At 38.8% G+C, this 24,758-nt stretch overlaps 1 protein-coding gene across 4 annotated transcripts in view; it reads right to left on the bottom strand.

Moving 5' to 3' along the window:
• Positions 1 to 24,758, bottom strand: part of DNAJB6 (DnaJ heat shock protein family (Hsp40) member B6) — a 108,559-nt gene that overhangs the window by 67,960 nt on the left and 15,841 nt on the right. For all 4 annotated transcript variants that reach the window (XM_012525193.3, XM_058297613.1, XM_058297615.1 and 1 more), the window contains 4 exons: positions 13,829 to 13,919; positions 11,304 to 11,413; positions 6,443 to 6,502; positions 4,733 to 4,843 (listed from right to left, as the gene is read on the bottom strand). In XM_012525193.3, coding sequence (XP_012380647.1) covers positions 4,733 to 4,843; positions 6,443 to 6,502; positions 11,304 to 11,413; positions 13,829 to 13,893 — 346 coding nt within the window. In that variant the 5' untranslated portion in view covers positions 13,894 to 13,919. The remainder of the gene's footprint in view (positions 1 to 4,732; positions 4,844 to 6,442; positions 6,503 to 11,303; positions 11,414 to 13,828; positions 13,920 to 24,758) is intronic.

The following is a 24,758-nucleotide window of genomic DNA, read 5'->3' as shown; positions in this document are numbered from 1 at the left end:
GAGATGGCTAAAGAGATTAAGGATGTTAAAACGACACTGGATGAACACAAAGAAGAATTTGAAAGCATACACAGAAAAACAGCAGATCTTACAAGAATGAAAGGTACAGTCAATGAAATTTAAAAAGCACTGGAATCATATAATAGCGGATTTGAGGAGGCAGAAGAAAAGATTGCTGAGCTTGAACAAATGGCCTCTGAAAGCAAACATACAAAAGAATAGATGAAGAATGGAAAAAATTGAACAAGGTCTCAGGGAACTAAATGACAGCAAAAGCCATGCAAACATACATGTCATGGGTGTTCCAGAAAGAGAAGAGAAGGGAGAAGGGGCAGAAGGAATAGTTAAAGAAATAATGGTAGAAAATTTCCCAGCCCTATTGAAGGATATAGATATCCATGTCCAAGAAGCACAACGTACTCCCATCTGAAAAAATCCAAACAGACCAACTCCAAGACACATACTCATCAGAATGTCAAATGCCAAAGACAAAGAGAATTCTGAGAGCAGCAAGAGAAAAGCAATGCATAACATATAAGGGATATCCAATAAGATTAAGTGCTGATTTCTCACCAGAAACCATGGAGGCAAGAAGACAGTGGTCTGATATATTTAAGATACTACAAGAGAAAAACTTCCAGCCAAGAATATTATATCCAGCAAGACTGTCTTTCAAAAATGAGGGCAAAATTAGAATATTCACAGATAAACAGAAACAGAGAATTTCTAAGCAAGAGACCAGATTTTCAGGAAATACTAAAGGGTGTGCTAGAGTCTAAAAAGAAAAGACAGGAGAGAGGGGTCTGGATGAGAGTCTAGAAATGAAGATTATATCAAGAAAAGTGAAAGTGTCAAAAGAGTGGTGAAAATAAAATATGACAGATAAAACTCAAGTAGTCAGGAATAAACTTAACCAATGATATAAAGCAGTTGCATTCAGAAAACTGAAACAGTTAAAACAAATATTAAATCATGTTTGTTAAAACAATCAAAATGTTAAATGTTAAAACAAATCAAAAAAGCCCTAAATAACTGGAAGAACATTCCATGCTTATGGGTTAGAAGACTAAATATCATTAAGATGTCAATTCTACTCAAATTGATATATAGATTTAATGCAACACCGATAAAAATTCCACCAGCATTAAAGAAAAAAATTGAAAACACGATCATTAAATTTACTTGGAAGGGTAAGGAGTCCTGAATAGTCAGAAACATCATAAAAAGGAAAAGGAAACCCTCATCTCCAGACTTTAAATCATAATACCTACGTATAGTGGTAAAAACAATATGGTACTGGCCTAAAGACAGACACAATAGACCAATGGAACCAAATTTATGGTTCAGAAACAGACCCTCACAGGTATGGTCAAGTGATTTTTGACTAGCCTGTTGAACGCACACAGTTCAGGCAGAACAATCCATTCAACAAATGGTGCTGAAAGAACTGGACAGCCATAGCTGAAAGAAGGAAAGAGGATCCCTATCTCACACCTTTTCCAAAAATTAACTCAAAATGGATCAAAAAACTAAAAATAAAAGCAAGAACCGTAAAACTTCTAGAAGAAATTATTGGAAAATATCTTCAAGACTGGGTGGTAGGTGGTGGATTCTTAAAGGAGATAAGAGAAGGACTGAGTGGACTACTGATGTTTAATGTATGTAGACATTTTAATTTGCTTTACTGTAAAACTGTGGAAATGTATAGAGTGGATGGTAACACACAGTGAGTAACAGCTAGTTTATAACTGGGGATGTGACTGAAAATGGTAGTCTAGTTATATAAATGCCAATTGACAGAAGGCTTGAGAATAATCTAGGAACTGGATAGCACAGTAAACCAAGAGGTGGATAAAAACTGCGGTTGATGGTACAGATGCAAGAGTGTCCTTTGTGAGCTAGAGCAAATGTATATCACTACTGCAGGGTGTTGGGAATGTGGAGAAGCATGGGAAAAATTTAGCTGGAGTGACCTATGGACTGTGATTAGTAGTAATAATACAATATTCTTGCATCTATGCAAAAAGATGTACTGCGTCGATACTGAGGCAGCATGGAAAATGTGAGCCAAATGTACACTGTGGACATGGCAATAATCAGATGATATTATTCTGTCTGTAGCAAATGACACTACAGAGCGGTGTTGTTTGGGAATTCTGCACATGTGCATGATTGTTTTATAAGTTTACAACTTCTGTCATAAAAAAACATTTAAAAAATAATAATAGGGTGTGTTGGGAAAACACACCAAATGTAAGAAAAGAACTATGATTAGTAGTAAGATTTTGACAGTGTTCTGTCATAGTTTGTAACAAATGTCTCATGACAATGCAAAATGTTGTTGGAGGGCTGATGTAAGGACCCCTATATGATGTTATGCATGTTTGCTTTGTAAGTTCACAACTTTTACGATACACTTGTTTATGTATGCTCATATATAAATGATATAAAGATAATAATAATTGGATTGGTTAGGGGAAAAATACTGTTTAGTAGTAATATTTTGACAATGCTCTTTAATCATTAGTTAAAAAGGTTTAAAAACAGTGCAAGTTATTGGTGGTAGGGTGAGATGTTACATGTTTGTCTGATGTTGTATATGTTTATTTTATAAGTTTGCAACTATTATACATTTATTGTTTATGTATGTTTATGTATGAGTGATTTATTTCAATAAATTTTTTTTAAAAATGCCTAGACTTACAGGTAGAATATCTTGACAAACCAGCCTGCTTCATATCTCTTTATTGCCCCCACTCCTAAGGTGTTCCCTAAAATTGAAGCCCAGGTAAAAAGAGAGGATAAGGACTTCAATCACTCCTTAGCCATTATGAGACTCACACTATCCAAACATGGGATTTCAATACCACCAATTCCCCCTTACACCTTCCTAAAACAACAAATCTGAGTCTGCTAAAGATTATGAGACACAAAGGTAATTTTTAAGACAGGAAAGATCAATCAGTAAATGCCAATTAATAAAGGCTACAAATTATATATATCATATTAATATTTACAGGGACACATCTCAATATGTATTTCTATGTTTCTCATAGCTGGAATTAGAGCAAAACCTCTTCATTGAAGAAAAGACGGGAAACGGACTTTGGCCCAGCGGTTAGGGCGTCCGTCTACCATATGGGAGGTCCGCGGTTCAAACCCCGGGCCTCCTTGACCCGTGTGGAGCTGGCCATGCGCAGTGCTGATGCGCGCAAGGAGTGCCGTGCCACGCAAGGGTGTCCCCCGCGTGGGGGAGCCTCCACGCGCAAGGAGTGCGCCCGTGAGGAAAGCCGCCCAGCGTGAAAAGAAAGTGCAGCCTGCCCAGGAATGGCGCCGCCCATACTTCCCGTGCCGCTGACAACAACAGAAGTGGACAAAGAAACAAAAGCAGACAAAGAAACAAGACGCAACAAATAGACACCAAGAGCAGACAACCAGGGGAGGGGGGGGAATTAAATAAATAAATCTTTTAAAAAAAAAGAAAAAGAAAAAAAAAGAAAAGACAACAGCCTTTTCCGCTAATCTGAATGTTCCCTTCTTAGCTTTAATGGTTTTATTTGTCAATGAAAAGGTTCATTCAGTATACTAGATTTCTTTCCCTTCTTCAGTAAGGAACTTTAAAAAAAGTCAGGCCATGCCATAATAAGGAAAATTTCTTTCAATGCACCTCCTGTGATAATATGAAGGACTGCACCATTTAAAAAGCCTAATACCTACCAGATACAGTGGTGACTTAATTCTTCTTCATGCCTATGATAAGTGGGAGGGGTTTCCATGTGTTTCCCCTGTAATCTCTGTAGACAGAATTGCTCTTCTTTATTCCCTTATGAGGGACTGCAGATGGTGTTCACTCTCTTCAACCAGGCTCCAGGAAATGAAGGAGGTAAACACAGGATGTGTTTTCCCCTCAATGAGCCAAGACAAAAATGGCTACAGCAGGCATATTTTAGCCCTGACCTCCACTGGTCATTCAGTGCATTAAACACACTGATAGTTCCAATAGTCGAGAGGAAAACACTAAAGAAAGCTCTAACATCAGATAGCTAAAAAGAATTCCTGACACTCAGCTTATATCTGTGACATATATTACAACTAGTATCAGGCATTAGAAATAAGAAGTCTAGTTGATGAGAGAATCTATTTTCCTACTCATGAAACCACAACTAGTACAACACTATCTCCATTAATAAAACTACATTCATATTAAAGAATAGTTCTGTTGCCTTACTCTAGAGCTGTTCATTTTTTCACAAATTGTGAACTCAATAGTCACAATGCAACAAATTAGAAAAAGAAAGCCAGTTTATAGATTAAATGTATTCTGAACAATACCTGTTAGAAGATTTTAGTATTTTATTAAGAATATTATGCGGCAAATTCACATAGAAACCAATGTTCAACATAAAATATATAACCCAGCATCCACATCCATACCACTTTCTAATCTGAGACTAGAAAAGGAAATTAAATTAGGGCCATACACAGTCAAGAGAAAGAATACATTAAAAACATTATTGTTTGCAATTTAAAAACCATTATTGTTTGCAATGTGGAAGTTACCATCAGAAAAATCTTCAAAAGGGAGGAAGCGAAAGGATTTTAGACCCCAGAATGCTTAAACAGAAAATTTAATGACAAGGTACAATGCTAATTAAACAGAAAAGCATCATCAGTAATTATATAGTAATTATACAGTCATCATACACACCATCTTACTACATAGACAACTTACCAAAAAAGTCAAATGAAAATGGGTCCCTTCCACCAAAAAACTCCCTGAAGACATCCTCTGGATTACGGAATGTAAAGCCAAATTCAAATGGACCGTTGAAATGACTTCCACCTATACAAATAGAGCACAATTTTTAGTTCACAATTCTGAAGTTTTGTCAGCAATTATTTGAGAACATGATATAAATCACTGCCTAAAAGAAGGAAATTATTTCATAAATATGAAGCTCTCGAAAGCTCTGCTTTGATTAAAACTGTTAGATTTCAAAGTTTCTGAATTTCACAGTAGCAATCCCTATCAGTTACTATCTTTCATCACACGTACAGTTATTTGCATATCGATGTTCATAGTGGCATTTATTCATAATTGCTAAAAGATGGAAAAGACCTAAGTGCCAGTCGACTGATGGAAGGATAAACAAAATGTGGTATATGCATATGATGGAATACTATTCAGCTGTAAGAAATGAATCGGGAAAGCACATGAGAACACAGAGGAACTTGAATGAAATAAGCCAGGTATGGCCTCACTGACATACAATGAGAAGACTTATAGAGTTGTACCATGGAATGTAGGTTAGTGGGAGAAAGAATGGGAGTTGAGAAAGGAGACCTAATGACGGAGATACGTAGAACGTTAAATAAGGTCAATTATAATATGTGGTGGTAATGGATAGAGTTGGTGGTAGCAGATTATAATGAGTATAACAAACACTACTGATTTATGGATGTGATTATGGCTGAAACAGGTAGAGTCTAGGGAGGTTAATGTTGGTTGGAGGATGGCTAGTGAATAATCTAGGCATACAGCAGATTTTGGTGATAGATGAAGATTGTAGTTAATAATATAAATATAAGAATGTTCTTCTACTAAAGGTGTTAAGGATATGGTGATAGATGGGAAAAATATAACATGATTTTATAGGCTGTAGTTAACAAGCATATAATATTTTTGTAGCAAAAGCAAAGAAGGTGCTCTATCAATGCTAAATTTGTATAGTAATGCTATAGGTCAAAAAAAGAATCTAGGGTTTAGTTTTATGAGATATGAATATGATCAAGCATTTTCTTTCTTTCTTCTTCATTAAGAAGGAGACCTGGATCATGTAATTTAACCAATCTGTGCTCAACTGTGTACCTTTCAGATTATTAGGGAAACAACGGAGTTTGTTTTTGGGTTAAATCAGACAAAATTCCAGTGTCTAACCTGGGGCTGGCTGGGCATCAGATCAAGGAACCATCAGATCATAAGAAATTTACATGTTCAGGCTCTACTACCATGATGATAGTTATTCATTAGAGATGGTGATCAGGAATCTAGGGTTTTTTAAACCCTAAGGTTATTTTGAAATAATGTCAGGTACTGATCTAGGGATATAAATCGTAAAATAATAATATAATACAGGACAAATTATTTCCTATCTATAGAAAGTACATCAGTGCATACATTCTAGATTCACAACAGGTATTTGAAATGTTATCAATCCCCCCCTTAACCTCCAGTTCAAACCATTTTCTGTAAGGGCCACCTATAGTTATTGCAGCAACATACAACTCTGTCCAAGAGAACTCACTAATCCCCAATTCAGAAATAGATAAATTTGGAACAAATTTAATTGATTAGTCAAGACTGATTTATCTTTACATCACATCTTCTCATTACTAAAATGCAAAGAGAAAACCAACTTTATCTTTAGTAACATTTACATACCTCCACCACCACCATTTAATCCTTCTTTGCCATATTTGTCATAGATGTCCCGTTTTTTAGCTATAAATTAAAAAAAAAAGTCGATAAGGCAAAATGAAGGTGAATTCCTCAAGATTCAATAGGAAGGTATTTCTGTAGGCTGTAAACCACAGAAACAATGCAGTCTTTAATTTTTTACAATTAATTTTTAAGAAGTTAGGTTAGCCCTTACTTTGAAAATGTCAAAGGAAAGTAGATAGATACACCTGGATCAAGTATCTACAACCTGTAATCAGTCTTTATAATCTCTTAAATACCTCGGCCTTTACTCCATTTATCTATTATAGCTTCATGCCAAGGCATTGTCAGTAGTTTTCTCACAAAGTTTTTCACACAGCTCTCTCTACCCCATGATTCATACACAATTCTTTTCTTCACCATGAAAATGCTCATTTTTATCTAGCTAACACCTAACCTTCCACCTAATTCAGGAAATTAGGCTGACAGAGCTGACTTTAAATAATATTCAATAACTACAGACCTAGTGATGGGAAAAACTACCTAGAAGTGTTTAAGTCCTAATCTAAGCTTGATGTTCAATTCCTTATTTTCTGACTTTCAAAACAAAATATGCATTGGTTTTAATGTGGTTTACTGCCTCGTGCAACAGCACATTAAAAAAGACATACACCAAGGGGAAAGGCAGCATAACCACTGACAGCACCATTTAACAGAGATTAATGAGGATTTCTAACTGCAGCCTAGTTGACATAGAACAAAAAAACATTAGTTTAAAAGGCATGTTGAACGGATTCACACAGCTCTAATGTTTATTAAGTAGGTAACTGGCAAATTACTGAGCCAGTTTCTTAATGTTATAAAATGGTTCTGACCACACTGAATTGCTTGGACAATTTTAAATAGCAAAGTGTATATAAAGCACTCATCATAATACATGGCATATAATGAGCACTCTGTTATAAGGAAATTTGTCAAGACACCAATTACTTTTGTCAAGTGAATAACTTGCACATCAAACTACACCACCTCTACAGCAAAAGAGGTTCAAAAAGCTCTTCTACGGCTTCTGATGATTCCTCTACTCTATACACAGGGAGACTCTCACCAAACTTTTCAATACATCTATCGTTTTGCCATATGCAAGATACATGACCTAACAATTTCTTCAAATCTTTTTTGGGAGGAGGTAGGTTTGTATGCACCCAAATAAATTAGTTATAACAAGTTTCACCTATGGTAATTCACTGCTAGGACAAAATTTGCCTTTATTTAAAATAGATCTTATTTCCCCAAAAAGCCTAACAGAGCTCTCACAAATGCTGGCCTTAAGGAGTAACCACCTCAAAGCACATTTAAGGCCTGAAAGCAAGAGGTTACTCAGAATTGCTGGTATTTCCAATTTATTTTACAGATATAAAAGACTTCATCCACATTATGGCTCAGAGTACAAACAATAGAATGGTGCTCCACCTTATAATTTTCTCATCTACTATACTGAAGGAAAATACACAGAATACAGAATTTTTTGTGGTCTAAACTGCACTCATCCACATCATCCTACTTAAATAATAACTTGCTAATACAGTGATTTTTACTACTACTTCTTTAAAGGACTGTCTTCAATTCTTTCTTCCTATATTATGCGTCCAGTTAACGTTTAGAAATACCTTTATTTCAGATATGGTGTAATACTAAGATAAAAGATAACTTTTTTATTAAATCCTAGGAAGCAGACTTTTTAAGAAAAGATTATTACAATGAAGGATGGCTCAAGCAACCGAGCTCCCATCTACCCCATGCTCATTTCCTGGCGCCTGCTGGTGAAGAGGAGTTGGCCCACGTGTCAAGCTGGCACAACAAAAGAGACAAAGAGGAGAGACTATGAGAGACACAACAAACCAGGGAGCTGAGGTGGCTCAGGCAACTGAGTGCCTCTCTCCCACAGCAGGGTCCTAGGATCAGTTCCCAGTGCCTCCTAAAGAGAAGATGAGAAGACAAGACACAGAGAGCAGACAGCAAGCACAAACAATAAGGGGAGGAGAGGATAAATAAATCTTTAAAAAAAAAAAGAAGGATGAAGTGCCTCCAGAATTGAGTCCATACAGATGCCAGGTACTTTTCCAGCAATTTTGTGTATGACAGCTCATTTCATTCTTATACTCTTACATGAGATGTGATGTAATTTCCATTTTATAATCAAAAGAACACAGGTCATAAATTAGGTTAATTGCCTAAGGTTACAAAGCTGGTCAATGCTGAAACTGAATTAGTACTCAGGTATCTTTCACAACATCACATTGTCCTCTACTCAAGTATATTATTATGCCTCTCTTGCTGATGTGCTGCCTCTCACTCTTTCTGTAAAGCAGCATTTATTAGCTCTCCAAACTTCAGATAATCAACAGGGTTGTCTTTATTAATATAAAAATAAGTACATGGTACAGGTACTATGGAATTCAAGTTTTACCGCTTCTCAGAAAGTTGAAAAAAAACTTTGAACACATGATCCAGCAATCCCACTTTTTGGTATACACCCTAAAGAACTGAAAGCGGGAACTCAAATAGATATTTGTACACCAATGTTCATAGCAGCATTATGAACAGCCAAAAGGTGGAAGCAACCCAAATATCTAACAACAGATGAGTAGATAAACAAAATGTGGTAAATACACACTATCGAATACTATTCAATTGTAAAGACAAATGAAGTTCTAATAAATGCTACAACATGGATGAATCTCAAAGATATCATATTGAGTGATATAAGCCAAATATTAAAAGACAAATAGTATGATCTTACTTATAGGAAATACCTAGAAAAAGCAATTTCATAAGGACAGACTGTAGACTTACAGGTTACCAGGGGCAGGGAGCCAACTGCTTAATGAGTATTTGACGTAATGAACACATTGGGATAATAGATGATGGTAACACAATATTGCCAATATAATCAGTACTAGTAAATTGTACACTTGAGTGTGGTTAAAATGTGAAATTGAGTTGGATATTTGTTACTACAATAAAGTTGTTTTGTTTTTTAGGAGGTATGGTGGATTGAATTTGGGACTTAGGACATGTACATGGAAAGTCGGTACTCAACCACTGAGCTACATGTGATCCCCAATAAATTTTCTTTTAAATACTGCTTTTATAAGAGAAAAACAAGATTAAGAGCGTTCAAAGTTTGCAACAGTATATTAATGAATACTCAGTAAGGATAAAAAGACGTGAGAAAACGGCATGTATCAAACTTTAAAATTCTTAATGGTCCAGAGCTAGGCTGTATGATAGCTTAATTTCTTTTTGTCCCTATAATGTGGCACCTTAGAAATGGATGTCTAGTTTTTTCCAGTGGCTTTGGAAGCAGTTTTGCTACTTGCTAACTTTGTGTGAACTTTTAACCATGTAAGGTTGGTGATGGGAGCCTTCCTCAGAATATTCAAGACAAAATAAGGAATCAGGGTGGGCTTGTGGGCTTTTTGTAGACATATTTAATTGTTTTTGCTGAAATCTTTTATTTGCTACTTTGGATCAGTGATGGTTGTATATAGGATTAAATTGAGAGGGGGGTTAAAACAGGATTGGATCTATTACTGCATGCAGGTTTAAATTTCCAGTATAATCTAATTAGCAGGTCTTTTTCCAGGGAGTATCTTTTAAAGCCTATTTACTCCCCAAAGCTAAGGCCTTGAGTATCAAAAGAAGTTTAGTTTAAATGCTAAAATGTAAAATGTGCCACAGGATCTTTTTTTTTTTCTTTTTTTTGTACCTGGGACCTTGTATGTGGGGAAGCTGATGCTCAACCACTAAGCCACCTAGCTCCTCCCCTGACTTGGTTTTATTGTTTGTTTTTTTTTCCCTCAGGAAGCACCAGGAACAAAACCCAGGACCTCCCACGTGGGAGGCAGGCACTCAACTGCTTGAGCCATATCTACTCCCACATGATCTCATTTAATTCTATAATGTTAGGTGAAGTTCAGGCTCAGTGAGGTTGAGGAATTTAGTCAAAAGTAATGAGGATTGATGTTTCCAAAAACCTTTCTGACATGTCACCACTGGATCAATTAATTTCTTGGCTTTTTTCAACTTCCTACTTAGTAGTTGTAATTAGCTTTGAGTAAATTAGATGCCAATGAAATTCCAATAAATTTTCACACATGAACTGAAAACTCAACAGGTACTACTGCTATAGGGAATAGGGGATGGAGGTGAGAAAAAAGAAAGATTCCTTAAAGGAATCTTTAAACTACTTAAAGTAGTTTAAAAAAAAAATCACTACATTAGCAAAGTATTGTTTAAGTAGGGCAATGGGGATAATAGAGGTCTGAAGATAAAAAATTACCAAAAAAAGTGGGGGAGGACACCAACCACCAACAACATAACCAGTGACCAAGAAACCTGTGACTTTAACTTTTCCTTAGGTCCTCAAACCAAAATGTATCAAGGTACGATTTTAAAATAACTATTCCTAAGGAAAAGTATTGGAAACCAAATTGCTCCACCACAACCATAGTTATATTGAATGGCTTCTAGGAACATGAGATTCGGATCTTCAAAAGTAAAGTTAAAAAAAGCTTGCTTTCTCAGCAGCCCCAAAATCCAGTTGGGAAAAAGTCTAAAGACTTTTTTTGAGGTACGAGGTCTGGGGATTGAACCTGGGACCTGGTATGTGGAAAGCTGGCATTCAACCACTAAGCTACATCAGCTCCCAATACTTTTATACAGGGAGCAAGTACAGCTCAGTGGTTCAGCACCCCCTAAAAGACTTGAACATACTCTGTGAGTCCTTAGGATGAGTTTAATACCTTTCCCTATTCTCCTCAACCCATTCACAGTATTTAACAAGTTCAGTATTACTTACCATCTGATAATACTTCATATGCCTCAGCTACTTGTTTGAATTTTCTCTCTGCTTCTTCTTTATTCTCAGGATTTTTATCAGGGTGCCACTTCAGTGCCAATTTACGGTATCTTGAAAAGAATAAACGATGTTATCATATTCAAACTCCAGAGATCAGGTGGACTTTTGAAACTAACAGTTAAGCAAGAAAATGGCTTCAAAGCTGAAAACTGGTGAGATTATTATCAATTTTAATTGTAAAATTGCCCTTCCCTCCTCCAGAGTGACATAAACAAGCTCTAAATTCCATGTATGAATGAAGCACTGAGGACATGGTCTCATATGGTGATTAGGGTAAGAAAGTGTAAGGAGAAAAGTATCTCCAATAAGGTTCCAACCATAATAGTAATCCTTATTTCCAGGAATGTACTTCCCAATCCACCTCATTATTTAGCAAAACACAGGTCATATACATTTAAAAGGGGGAACAGGGGAGGGAGGACTGGGTACAAAAAGAAGAGGAACATGTCCCTCAAAATCCAAGACTAGAGTAAGAACCTGACACGTAAAGCTGTTGTGGTTCAATTTAATTTTCAACATTTTAAAGTAAAACCTTGGCTTCTGAATGGTAGCTAGACTGATTAAAGCCAGAATCTCTAATGCTAAAACATTTATGTCATTTTGGACCTAAACAGGTAGTAGACCAAAACACCCTAAGTGTGTCGCGAATCTTCAACCAAAAATGACAGGCAATATAAAAGATGAAAGAAAAATAGCTATTAATTTGCACAAATACCAATCACCTAGTGCACTTATGTGAAAACTAAGATATGCATAAGAATCCAAGATGTTTTAATTTTATATGCCCCTTCTGTTAGGTTACTTTGAAATTTTTTAAAACTCAAGGAACAATACAAAGTAGAATATACTAAGTGTAGATAATACCAAAACATCTTTTAATCTTAGCTTTTAGACTTTAAGGTTTTTTTTTGTTTTTTATTTTTTAAAGACTTATTTTTATTTATTTCTCTCCCCTTCTCCCCACCCCCCCCCACCCTGGTTGTCTGTTCTCTGTGTCTACTTGCTGCATCTTCTTTGTCAGCTTCTGTTGTTGTAAGCAGCACAGGAATCTAAGTTTCTTTTTGTTGCGTCATCTTGTGTCAGTTCTCCATGTGTGTGGCGCCATTCCTGGGCAGGCTGAACTTTCTTTTGCACTGGGTGGCTCTCCTTACAGAAGGCACTACTTGCCCGTGGGGCTCCCCTACTCAGGGGACACCCCTGCGTGGCTCGGCACTCCTTGCACGCATCAGCACTGCGCGTGGGCCAGCTCCACACGAGTCAAGGAGGCCCAAGGTTTGAACTGCAGACCTCCCATGTGGTAGACGGACACCCTAACCACTGGGCCAAGTCCGCCACCTAGACTTTAAGTTTTGACTTTACATACAAATACTTTAGCATCAGAAGGTAAAGAGTATTACTCAAATGGAAGGAAAGCACATGATCTCTGATTTAAATTCACCTAAGACTCTCAGTGCCTCAGGAGAAATGGGAGCTCAGCATATCCTCAGTGACATAGGTTTTGCACGTCTAGCATCAGCCTGGCCCTGGTCAAAACGACTAATGTAAAATAGGCAATAAAATACTTTCTAACTTTAATGAGATTCAGGTACTGATTCATATGCTCTAGGATGAGAGTCAGAAATCTGGATTTTTAAACAACTATACCCAGGAAATTAGGATGCCATATTATGGGTCCATACTATGAGAAATGGTGCTTAGGTGTGCCAAGTCAACTATTATTTCAATACCCAATGCAAAAGGTTCTTTTTTGTGGGAAACGGACTTTGGCCCAGTGGTTAGGGCGTCTGTCTACCACATGGGAGGTCCGCAGTTCAAACCCCGGGCCTCCTTGACCCGTGTGGAGCTGGCCATGTGCAGCGCTGATGCGCACAAGGAGTGCCGTGCCACACAGGGGTGTCCCCTGCGTAGGGGAGCCCCAAGCGCAAGGAGTGCGCCCGTGAGGAAAGCCGCCCAGTGTGAAAAGAAAGAGCAGCCTGCCCAGGAATGGCACCGCCCACACTTCCCGTGCCGCTGACGACAACAGAAGCGGACAAAGAAACAAGACGCAGCAAATAGACACCAAGAACAGACAACCAGGGGAGGGGGGGAAATTAAAATAAATAAATAAATCTTTAAAAAAAAAAAAAAAAAAAAAGGTTCTTTTTTGTAATTCCTTCATATGGTCAGCAATTATTTTGATCTCACCCAAAGAGAAATAGAATCCATCCTCCCAAAAGCAAAGTAACAGTAACTAAGTAACCTTTTCATTCCTAACTGACAAGTAAAGGGTGAGGCTTAAGTTTGAGAATGCAAATATTAATTGGTTAATTGCTCTGGCTAAAATTAATAAATTAAAACTAAATTATGCAGTATTCAAAGACTGTAAAATATATTAAAAGCCATTTTAATAGACAATATAAAAGGGTATGCCAGCCAATTAGCAATGAATTGAACACATTTATTATTTCAAAAATAAAATTACTTACGCCTTTTTAATATCCTCGGGTGAGGCATGTCTCTGCACGCCTAGAACTTCATAGTAATCCACCATGTTTTAACAGATTATTGGAACAAGTCCTGTAATTAAAAAAATCTCTGATCAATGACAAGACTGCCATGTTTCAGTTAATAATGGGGGCTGGGAACAAGGAAGAACATGTAAAAGTAGGAGTGTTAACATATCTCAGCACTCAGTGGCCCACATGAGATATAATTTTTTTTAGCTAATCACCAAATCTGTCAGGGTGGGACCTTGTCTGGAAACAGGTTCCAAAACTCATACTCTAAGCCCCTTCTTGATATTAAATAATAATAATAATAATAATAAAGCTCAGAAATAGCCTAATAATAGTCCAAACTAAATAAAACTAACAGGTGACTCTGAGGCTCACTGCCCACTTGATCACTGAACAAGCTCATTTGGAGTATCTTGTTTTCTTAGACACAGGCAGTGTTCAGAGATCTTCAGTTACCTCATCCATTCAATGTAATCCATGTGCCAGGTTTTACGCAAGACTTTGGAGCTACAAGGATGAACACACTGTCCCTGCCCTCAAACTTAAAATGGGAACAACATAAAACAACTCTTCCAAATTTCTGTAGCTCTCATTATCAAATAGCAAAAAGCCCTCCCATAATTCCCCTCCAAATAGCAAAAAGCCTTCCTATAATACTGCTCCTACTCTTTCTTCTTACAGAACTATTACTCCTATTTGGCCCTCTGGTTTCAAATTCTCCATCTACCAAACAAAAACCGTATTTTCCTGTTGTCAGTACTAACTACATGCTATTCCTACACGTTATGCCTTCAGTAGAAAACTAGCACCAGAGATCTGCTTCACCTACAGTGGGTTAAATTAATTCTCTTGTTACTTACTTCACAGGGCAATACAATGAACAGTAGTTCTGTTTTTACCACTGATAATAAGAGGCTGTAGTGCCTCTGTGTTCCCATAAACCAAGCAAGAACTACACATATGCTGTTCTTTAGTTGACAAGTGGTAGCAGCAGTATAAAGATGTGAAGTTTCCTAACCTATTTACTTTCAAAATTTTGACAGGCTAAGTCTTTTTTTTTCTTTAAGATTTATTTATTTATTTCTCTCCCCTCACCCTCCCCCCGCCTCGGTTGTCTGTTCTGTGTCCACTTGCTGCATGTTCTTTTTGTCCACTTCTGCTGTTGTCAGTAGCACGGGAATCTGTTTCTTTCTGTTGCGTCATCTTGTGTCAGCTCTCCTTGTGTGCGGCGCCATTCCTGGGCAGGCTGCACTTTCTTTCCTGCTGGGTGGCTCTCCTTATGGGGCGCACTCCTTGCGTGTGGGGCTCCCCTACGCAGGGGACACCCCTGTGTGGCGCAGCACTCCTTGCGCACATCAGCACTGCACATGGTCCAGCTGCACACGGGTCAAAGAGGCCCGGGGTTTGAACCACGGACCTCCCATGTGGTAGACGGACACCCTATCCACTGGGACAAGTCCGCGTCCCAAGCTAAGTCATTTTATTAAACCAATAATCAAGAAATCATGTAGAACAGGCCTCGTCCATGCAACAACAAGCCAGTTTGTCAAAAACTGAAGCTGAGTTATCCGTAGTCTTCCTAGAAATCCTGTTTTCAAATACTTTCAAAAGGCATATTCTAATATTGTGAAAGATTTTATTTCCCCCTCCCATTATTGTTTCCAATCACTATCTGCTCTCCGTGTCCATGCACTATGTACTCTAGGTGTCTGCTCATTCCCTCTTTAGGAGACAGTGGGAACGGAACCCAGGACCTCCCATGTGAGAGAGAGGTGCTCAATCACTTGAGCCAACTCCAATGCCTGATAACTCAGTCTTAAGGCAAATACACTACGTTGCTGAGGTTTAACAATATCAAGGTTAAATAATGCCACAACTATGAGTTACTCCATTTCTCATAAGATACAGGTTTGGGAAATGAGATATGGCTAACCAAATGGGCTCCCATCTACCATATAGGAGGTTCAGAGTTCAATGACCAGGGCCTCCTAGGGAGGGCAAGCTGGCGCATGCAGCATGCCGGCCCACACGGAACACCACCCCGTGCAAGAGTGCTGGCCAACGCGGAGAGCTGGCCTGTCAAGATGACACAACAAGAGACACAGAGGAGGGAAAATAAGAAGAGGTAGCAGAACTGCAGTCTGCCCAGGAGTCATGCACACTGGAGCTGACGCAGCAAGAGGACACAACAAAAAGAGACACAGATCCCCAGTGCTGCCTGATAAGAATACAAGCGGACACAGAAGAACACACAGCGAATGGACACAAAGAGCAGACATCGGGGGAAGGGGGGATAAGGGGAGAGAAATCTTTTTAAAAAAAGAGAGAAAGAGCAACAAGGAGAGAGTCAAGGTGAAGCACAGCAGAAACCAGGAACTAAGGTGGCATAATTGATAGGGAACCTCTCTCCCCATCAGAGGTCTCCAGGACTGAATCCCAATGAATCCTAAAGGAGAGAAAATGATAAGACAACACAGACAGCAAAAACAGAAGGGTGGGAAGAGGGAAAGGGGGGGGAGGGGGAACAAATAAATCTTTTTTTTAAAAAGTACAGGAAAAAAATGTTATCAGGGAAGCAGATGTGGATCAAGCAACTGAGGTCCTGCCTACCACATGGGAGGACCCTGGTTTGGTTCCTGGTGCCTCCTAAAAAAGACAGTGAGTTGACGTGACAGGCAGGCACGGTAAGCTGATGCAACAAGATGATGCAACAAAAGACATGGGGAGGAAAAACATGATGAGAGACTCAACAAAGCAGAGACCAGAGGTGGCTCAAGCGATTAGGTGCCTCTCTCCCACATTGGAAGTCCTGGGTTTGGCGCCCAGTGCCTCCTAAAGAAACAAGGAAGATGGACAGACACAGCAAGTACAAACAATGGGGTAGGGAAGAAAAATAAAATAAAATCTTAAAAAAGAAAAAGAAAATGTTATCAACCTGGATATCAACATGGAACTCTATACTAAGATAAATTATCATTCAGGAGTAAGGACCAAAATGGTATTTTAAAAATAAACAAAGACATGGTTTAAAATCTTTATTAAAAGAACTACTTTTTTTTTTTTAAGATTTATTTATCCCCTGCCCCTCCCCCCGTTAGCAAATAGAAACATATTTGCTGTGTCTTCTTCTTTGTCCACTTCTGTTGTCAGCGGCACAGGAATCTGTGTTTCTTTTTGTTGGGTCATCTTGTTCTGTCAGCTCTCCACGTGTGCGGTGCCATTCCCGGGCAGGCTGCACTTTCTTTCGTGCTGGGCGGCTCTCCTTACAGGGCACACTCCTTGCGCGTGCGGCTCCCCCACGCCGGGACACCCCTGCGTGGCAGGGCACTCCTTGAGCGCATCAGCACTGCACATGGCCCAGCTTCACACAGGTCAAGGAGGCCCAGGGTTTGAACCGCGGACCTCCCATGTGGTAGACGGACGCCCTAACCACTGGGCCAAGTCCGCTTCCCAAAAGAACTACTAATGAAGGTACTTCAGGAAAAAAGAACTAGAATACACACAGCACTGGTCAACAAAACATTGTTAAACAGATAGGTAAACCTAGTTACCACTATTTTTTTAAAAAGTGATTTAGGGGAATGGAGGTGGCTCAAGTGGTTGAGCACCCACCTCTCACATGGGAGGTACCAGTTTCAGTTTCCAGTACCTCCTGAAAACAATATCAAACAAACAACAAGTAAAACAAACGAAAAATCCAACTCAGGGAAGCCAATGTGGCTCAGTGGTTGAGTACCAGTTTCCCCCATACAAGGTCCAGGGTTCAATCCCCGGCTCCCGGTACCTTAAAAAAAAAAAAGTGATTTTATAAAAAATCTGATAAATGATAATCGACTTGGGAAGGCTATAAAACAAGATCAATGTTCTATAGATTTAAACAAAGAACAGGGTCAAACAGTCTAAGGTCCCTATAGTATTTTGAAGGCAAGAAACAGAACTATAGTATACATGCTAAAAATTTAAGGTGGCGGCGGACGTGGCCCAGTGGTCAGGGCGTCCGTCTACCACATGGGAGGTCCGCAGTTCAAACCCCGGGCCTCCTTGACCTGTGTGGAGCTGGCCCACACGCAGTGCTGATGCACGCAAGGAGTGCCGCACCATGCAGGGGTGTCCCCACGTGGGGGAGCCCCACACACAAGGAGTGTGCCCTGTAAGGAGAGCCACCCAGCACGAAAGAAAGTGCAGCCTGCCCAGGGATGGCGCCACACACACAGAGAGCTGACACAAGATGACGCCACTAAAAGAAACACAGATTCCCGTGCCACTGACAACAACAAAAGCAGACAAAGACGACGCAGCAAACAGACAAAGAGAAGAGACAACCGGGGTGGGGGTGGGGGGGAAGGGGAGAGAAATAAATAAATAAATTTTTTAAAAAAATTTAAGGCTAGGGGAGCAGATGTCGCACAAGTGGTAGAGCACCCACTTCCCACATACAAGCTCCTTGTTCAACCCCCAATCCCTCCTAAAAACAAATGAAAAAAACAACTCTCTTAGGGGATCGGATGTTGCTCAGTGGTTAAATGCCTGCTTCCCATGTACAAGGTCCTGGGTTCACTCCCTGTTACTTCCTGAAAAAAATTTTTTTTAAGGATAAACACTAACATAAAACAAAATGTAACCTGCACGGGAGGAGCAGGGAAGTTAGGGGATTATGGAAAAGCATAAAATAAAATGTTAAAATATATATATATAAATATTTTAAATGTTTAAATATATATAAATATATATATTTTGTAACATTTATATAGCAGCCAGACACAATTCCTTAAAAGCTCTAAAAATATTACCTCATTTAATCCTAACACTTCAATAAATGCAGTAAATGTAAATACAGTCTCAAAGTTATATTTTTTAACTACACTGTTTCCAACAGGAACAAAAAAATTCAAACTAATGGATAGAAAAGATACACTAGACAAATATTAAGAAAGCTTGTGAAGCAATATACTCTTAGGAAAAACAGACTTGAATACAACAAGCATTCTCAGGAAAATTACTTCAAAATGATAAAATATGGACTTCTGAATCTGACACAGTCTCAAAAACATCTAAAGCAAAAACTGAATTACAAGACAAAAAGGTTACTACACCCACAATCATACTGCTAAGCACACATAAAGTAAGCCTGTATGATTTGAGCACATTTAACGAATTTGTGTAAGGATATGAAATAGGGCCCCTACAACTATTAATTAGAAAATACACATTCTTATCAATCTTATACACATATAGTCAAGAATACTTATGCATATATCTTTTGGAATGCTTATAAAAACAATGGAGGAAAGCAGATGTGGCTCAAGCAATTGGGCTCCCGTCTACCATATAGGAGGAGGTTCGATACCCAGGGCCTCCTGGTGAAGGTGCTGGCCCATGTGGTGAGCTGGCCCACACAGAAGTGCTGCCCTGCACAGGCGTGCTGGCCCATGTGAAGAGCTGGCACAGCAAGATAATGCAACAAAAATAGACACAGAGGAGAGATAATAAGAGACGCAGCAGATCAGGGAGCTGAGGTGGCACAAGAGAATGATCTCCTCGCTCCCAATCCAGAAGGTCCAAGAACCAGTTCCAGCAGACACAGAAGAACACATAACAAATGGACACAAAGAGCAGACAACGGGGAGTGGGGAGAAATAAATCTTTTTTAAAAATAGCATGTAGGAAAAAGGAATCCTAAAGGAAAGTAGGATATACTTAAGAATTAAACAACAAACTACACGTGTCAATTTGAAGGAGTTACTAAATTGAAATTTAAAAAGGAACATATAACCTTAAACAGATTAGAAAAGGTTATGGAAGGTTTAAGAAGTCAGAAAATGAACAGAAAAAGACTTGGCATTTTATAATATCAAAAATATACATTTGTATGTTTACATTTATTCCCAGAATTTTTAAAAATTACCTATCAGGAAAATAAACTATATGGTTACCACTTTCTTCTTCCAATTTAACATTACAAACTAATTAGCTTTGACAGATAAATAACAAAGCAAAGATAACATGTAATTAAGAGCAGCCTATGCCTATGGATATATGTGGTTGTTCACCGTACAGTTTTTCAACTCATGTTCAACATAAAATGCTAAGGAAATTTTTTAAAAATTCAATTAGTTACAAAATATTCAAGTGAATGCCCAATTACAAAGTTTTCTTACTGGTAGTCACAATGACACAGCAATATAAAGAGCACACTAATTGGATTTGTTAGAGCAGTAAGCAACTTCAATTCCAGAATGACTACCAACAGAAGAGGGAGTCAATTCTCACAACCAAAGACAATAGCAACCTTTGAGGAACTAAAACAAAACTGACCATCAATCAAAAAATAGCAAAAGTAGCCAAATGGAAAAATCAGCTCTAGTTCAAAGGGCTAAATTAAAAATACAAGGTTACTTTCACTCTTGAGCTCCAGTTATTGTTGCTGCTAAAGATCTGAAAGGGCATTGTTAGTAAAGCCAACTGCAACACCTAGCAGCAATAACAGAAGTCGCCGCAAATACTGAACACAGAAAAATTAAAATATGCTAATGAACTCTTAACAGAACAAGGTCAAAAATTTCAGAACTAATCTTCCAATTCCAAGCATGTGCATTGCTTCTGAGCTGTATATAGTTAAAGATCATCCAATGTATCAGATGACATTCCTCAGACATCTTTCCCTATCAATTCAAAACATGTTCTCTTGCCAAGTCAAATAGTTTGTCTTATATAGTCATTCAAGTATCTGTGCTGTGGAAGTGATTATGGCATCATGGCAAGATAATGTAAAGCAATTTAACAGAGAGGTTAAGAACATGTACTTTGACTCAGGGAGGCCAAACATGCCAGCTGGGTGAATGCTGTGATTGAGTACTTAATCACCCTCCAAAAATAAAAATCATCTGAAAAATCTATCTATGCTATAGGATAATCATTGGGGTTAACTAAGGTATTGTATGTATGATATCGATTAACAGTTGGTACAAAAGCAACAATCAAATATCATCTGCTTATTTCTTATTCAATGAAGTTTTCTTTTTTAACATAGATTATTCTAAGGAAAATGAAAATGTAATAAATGAGAGCAATTATCTGGATAAAGAGCCAAAAATTTCAACCTTTGCCTCACCTTCTGCAATAAATGTTTATGCTTACGGCCTCTACTTTCTCACTTTGATCCCGTCCCACCCCCTAAGTCCTCCTTCAGCTTCCAGCCCACAACCTGAAACTTGTTCTTACTTAATATCAATAATAAAAACCTCCAGGAAGTGAATGTGGCTCAAGCAACTGAGCTCCTGCCTACCACATGGGAGGTCTGTGGTTTGTCTCCCAGTGCCTCCTAAAGAAAACAGCAAGCTGGCATGATGGGCAAGTGCAGCAAGCTGACACAACAAGATGACGTAATTAGAGAGACAAAAAGAAAAACCATAGTGATGGACCCAACAAAGCAGGGAACAGAGGTGGCTCAAACAACTGGGCAATTCCCTCCCACATCGGAGGTCCTGGGTTCAGTTCCCAGTGCCTCCCAAAGACACAGCACACAGCAAGTTCAAACAACAAGGGGGTGGGGCGAAATAAATAAATCTTAAAAATAATAATTAATAATAAAGATCTCCGTCCAGCAGCTATTTTTCAGTCCTCATCTTGTCTAACTTTCCAGAAATCCAAAACTCACTTCGCCTTTCTCTAGCTCTTGGTTTTCCTTCTAACTGCCAGCTTCTCTTCCTTCATCAGCCCTGAAAATAAATGACAGTGAATCTAAGGGCTCAAGGCCCAGTCCTCTTCTCATCCTACACTCACTGTTTTCATCTTTTCCCATTATTTAAATACCATCTATTTAGTAATAGTTCCCAAATTTAAGCTCCAATCCAAGGCCTCTCTGGAGCTTCAGGGACAGATAAAGAGATGACTACTTGACGCATCCCAAATACAACATGACCAAAGTGTAACTCTTTTTTTTTTTAAGATTTATTTATTTATTTAATTCTCCCCCCTCCTCCGGTTGTCTGTTCTGTGTCTATTTGCTGCGTCTTGTTTCTTCGTCAGCTTCTGTTGTCATCATGTCAGCTTCTGTTGTCATCATCGGCAAGGGAAGTGTGGGCGGCGCCATTCCTGGGCAGGCTGCACTTTCTTTCGCGCTGGGTGGCTCTCCTTGCGGGGCGCACTCCTTGCGCGTGGGGCTCCCCTACGCGGGGGACACCCCTGCGTGGAAGGGCACTCCTTGCACGCATCAGCACTGCACATGGGCCGGCTCCACATGGGTCAAGGAGGTCCCGGGTTTGAACCGCGGACCTCCCATGTGGTAGACGGAGGCTCTAACCACTGGGCCAAGTCCATTTCCCCAAAGTTTAACTCTTGATCCTCCAATCACCCCCTATGCCTGGTCTCTCTTTGATAAATTTTACCTAAAGCTTCCAAAGTACTTCATTCTGAGAACTTTCACCCTAACTAATATCACCACTCCCCCCACAAACACTATATCAAATTAATCCACAAAGTCCTGCCTGATCTACCTTCTCAGTATCTCAAATCCACTTACCTTTCATTATTTTCAATGGCACCACCATCTCCTACCTAAAACTACCATAGTAGTCTCTTAATCACACGTTTGACACACTCTTGACAGCCAACATAAACTTACAAATATGTAGATACTATTATAACAGATACAATATATGGTTCCACATTGGACAAAGCTAGCTATTAATATAAAGGATATTGTCAGGTCAACTGCAGATTAATGAAATGAAGATTTACTATACTGGCCAATGCTACATAAGGGCAAGAAATGTACAAGATGAGTCTCGGACATGTTGTCAAGCAAGAAAGTAAAAAAGCTATCAAAAATTATAGTCATGGTCATGAAAAACAAAGAAAGAAACTAACAGACTGGAGGAGACTGCAAGAATAAACAACTAAATGCAAAGTGGGTTCCTGGGTTTGTTTCTGGAATAGAAAAAGGACATTAGTGGAAAAACTGATAAAACGTGAACAAAGTCTGTAGTTTAGTAATGTACCAACTTTAATTTCTTAATTTTGAAAAATGTATCATGGTTACATACGATGTTATATTAAGGAAAGCTAGGTGACGCATACACAGGAAAACTCATATCTTTCTTTGATAAATCTAATTTTATTGAAACATACTCACAAACCATACAATTCATCTGAAGTGTACAATTAAGGAAGCAGACTTGGCCCAGTGGATAGGGCATCCATACACCACATGGGAGGTCCGCGGTTCAAACCCCAGGCCTCCTTGACCCGTGTGCAGCTGGCCCACGTGCAGTGCTGATGTGCGCAAGGAGTGCCGTGCCACGTAGGGGTGTCCCCCTCGTAGGGGAGCCCCATGCGCAAGGGAGTGCGCCCCGTAAGGAGAGCCGCCCAGCACGAAAGGAAGTGCAGCCTGCCCAGGAATGGCGCTGCACACACAGAAAGCTGACACAACAAGATGACACAACAAAAAGAAACACAGATTTCCGTGCCGCTGACAACAACAGAAGAGGACAAAGAAGAACACGCAGCAAATGGACACAGAGAACAGACAACTGGGGCAGGGGGGGGGGAGCAGGGAAGGGAAGAGAAAGAAAGAAATTAAAAGTGTACAATCAATGGCTTTGGTATAATCACAGACTGCCCTTGCATTTTGTTTTGTTTTTAAGATTTTATTATTTATTTAACCCCACCCCCTCAATGTTTTGCACTTGCTGTGTCTGTTCGTTTTCCTTGTTTCTTTAGGGGGCACCAGGAGACAAACCCAGGAAATCTGGGAGGGAAGAGCCTAATCTCTTGCACCTTCACTCCCTGCTTTATTGTCTTTCATTACATTTTTCCTCCCGACTCTTGCTGCATCAGTTCGCTGCACTTGCCCATTACGCCAGCCCACTGTTTTATTCACTGGGAACCAAACCAGGAACCACCCATGTAGTAAGCGGGAACTCAATCGCTTGAGCTACATCCACTTCCCTGTGCTTGCATTTTTAAGAAAAATCATATAGGGTTATTTCAGGAAGAGGAGAAGTAAATGCCTGTATTGAGTTCACTATTTAATTGTAAATCTTGTAATTCTATCTAAAAATAAGTTGAGCTTTAATGTATGGATTGATCCAGTTCCACCATCATAAATAGAGAACAAGACTGCCATACTTCTCTTTTTAAACTCAATCATCAGTGCAGTGCTAAGATAATGTTAACTCTCCTATGAAGTATACTATGATATGATGATCAACAATTAATTTAAACATGCTGCCACTGTCTTGGCTTTCCACTATCCTCTTTGTGCAACTGAGAATTTCAAGATAAAAGTGAGGTTCTTAGCTTGCCCTATTAAATTTCACCTTGCTTATGTTGGCCCATTATTTCATATCAAAACCTTTTTGATACCAATTCTGTCATCCAAGCATTCACTCTAAGTGAAAACAATAATGCAATTCTGACTGAATTTAATTGTACAAATTTACTACTTATAATAAGCTCTATGCTAGCTTTGTAAATAATAAAACAAGTCACCAAGTTTGGTGGAAGACAGACTTGTAAGCAAATTAATCATATACAATTATATAAGACATATATATATGGACTGTTGGGGAGAGGGAAAAGATATAATGAAGCAAGGAAAGCTCAAGAGTATACTGACATTTTACTGAAGAACTGAAAAACAAGAAGACAGGAAGAGAAATGAATATGTGTCAGATAAAATTGTGTATGCACAGACAAAATTATGAAAGCACATAGCTCATGTAGGAGCAAGAAGTCAGTACAACAGAACTTTAGAATGAAGCTTGTGAGAAGGAGGATTAGAGAGTACAGGGTCCAATTCAAGAATAAATTTAGAACACACAAAAGGACCAGTGATGTGACATAAAGAGTTTAAAAACACCACTTACAACTACAAGGTAGCTGGAATTCTAAAGGAAGG

This window comes from Dasypus novemcinctus, chromosome 5 (assembly GCF_030445035.2).
Source record: "Dasypus novemcinctus isolate mDasNov1 chromosome 5, mDasNov1.1.hap2, whole genome shotgun sequence".
NCBI classification, from domain to species: domain Eukaryota; kingdom Metazoa; phylum Chordata; class Mammalia; order Cingulata; family Dasypodidae; genus Dasypus; species Dasypus novemcinctus.
The sequence above is the reverse complement of the archived record's forward strand: the minus strand, read 5'-3'. Positions and strand labels throughout refer to the sequence as shown.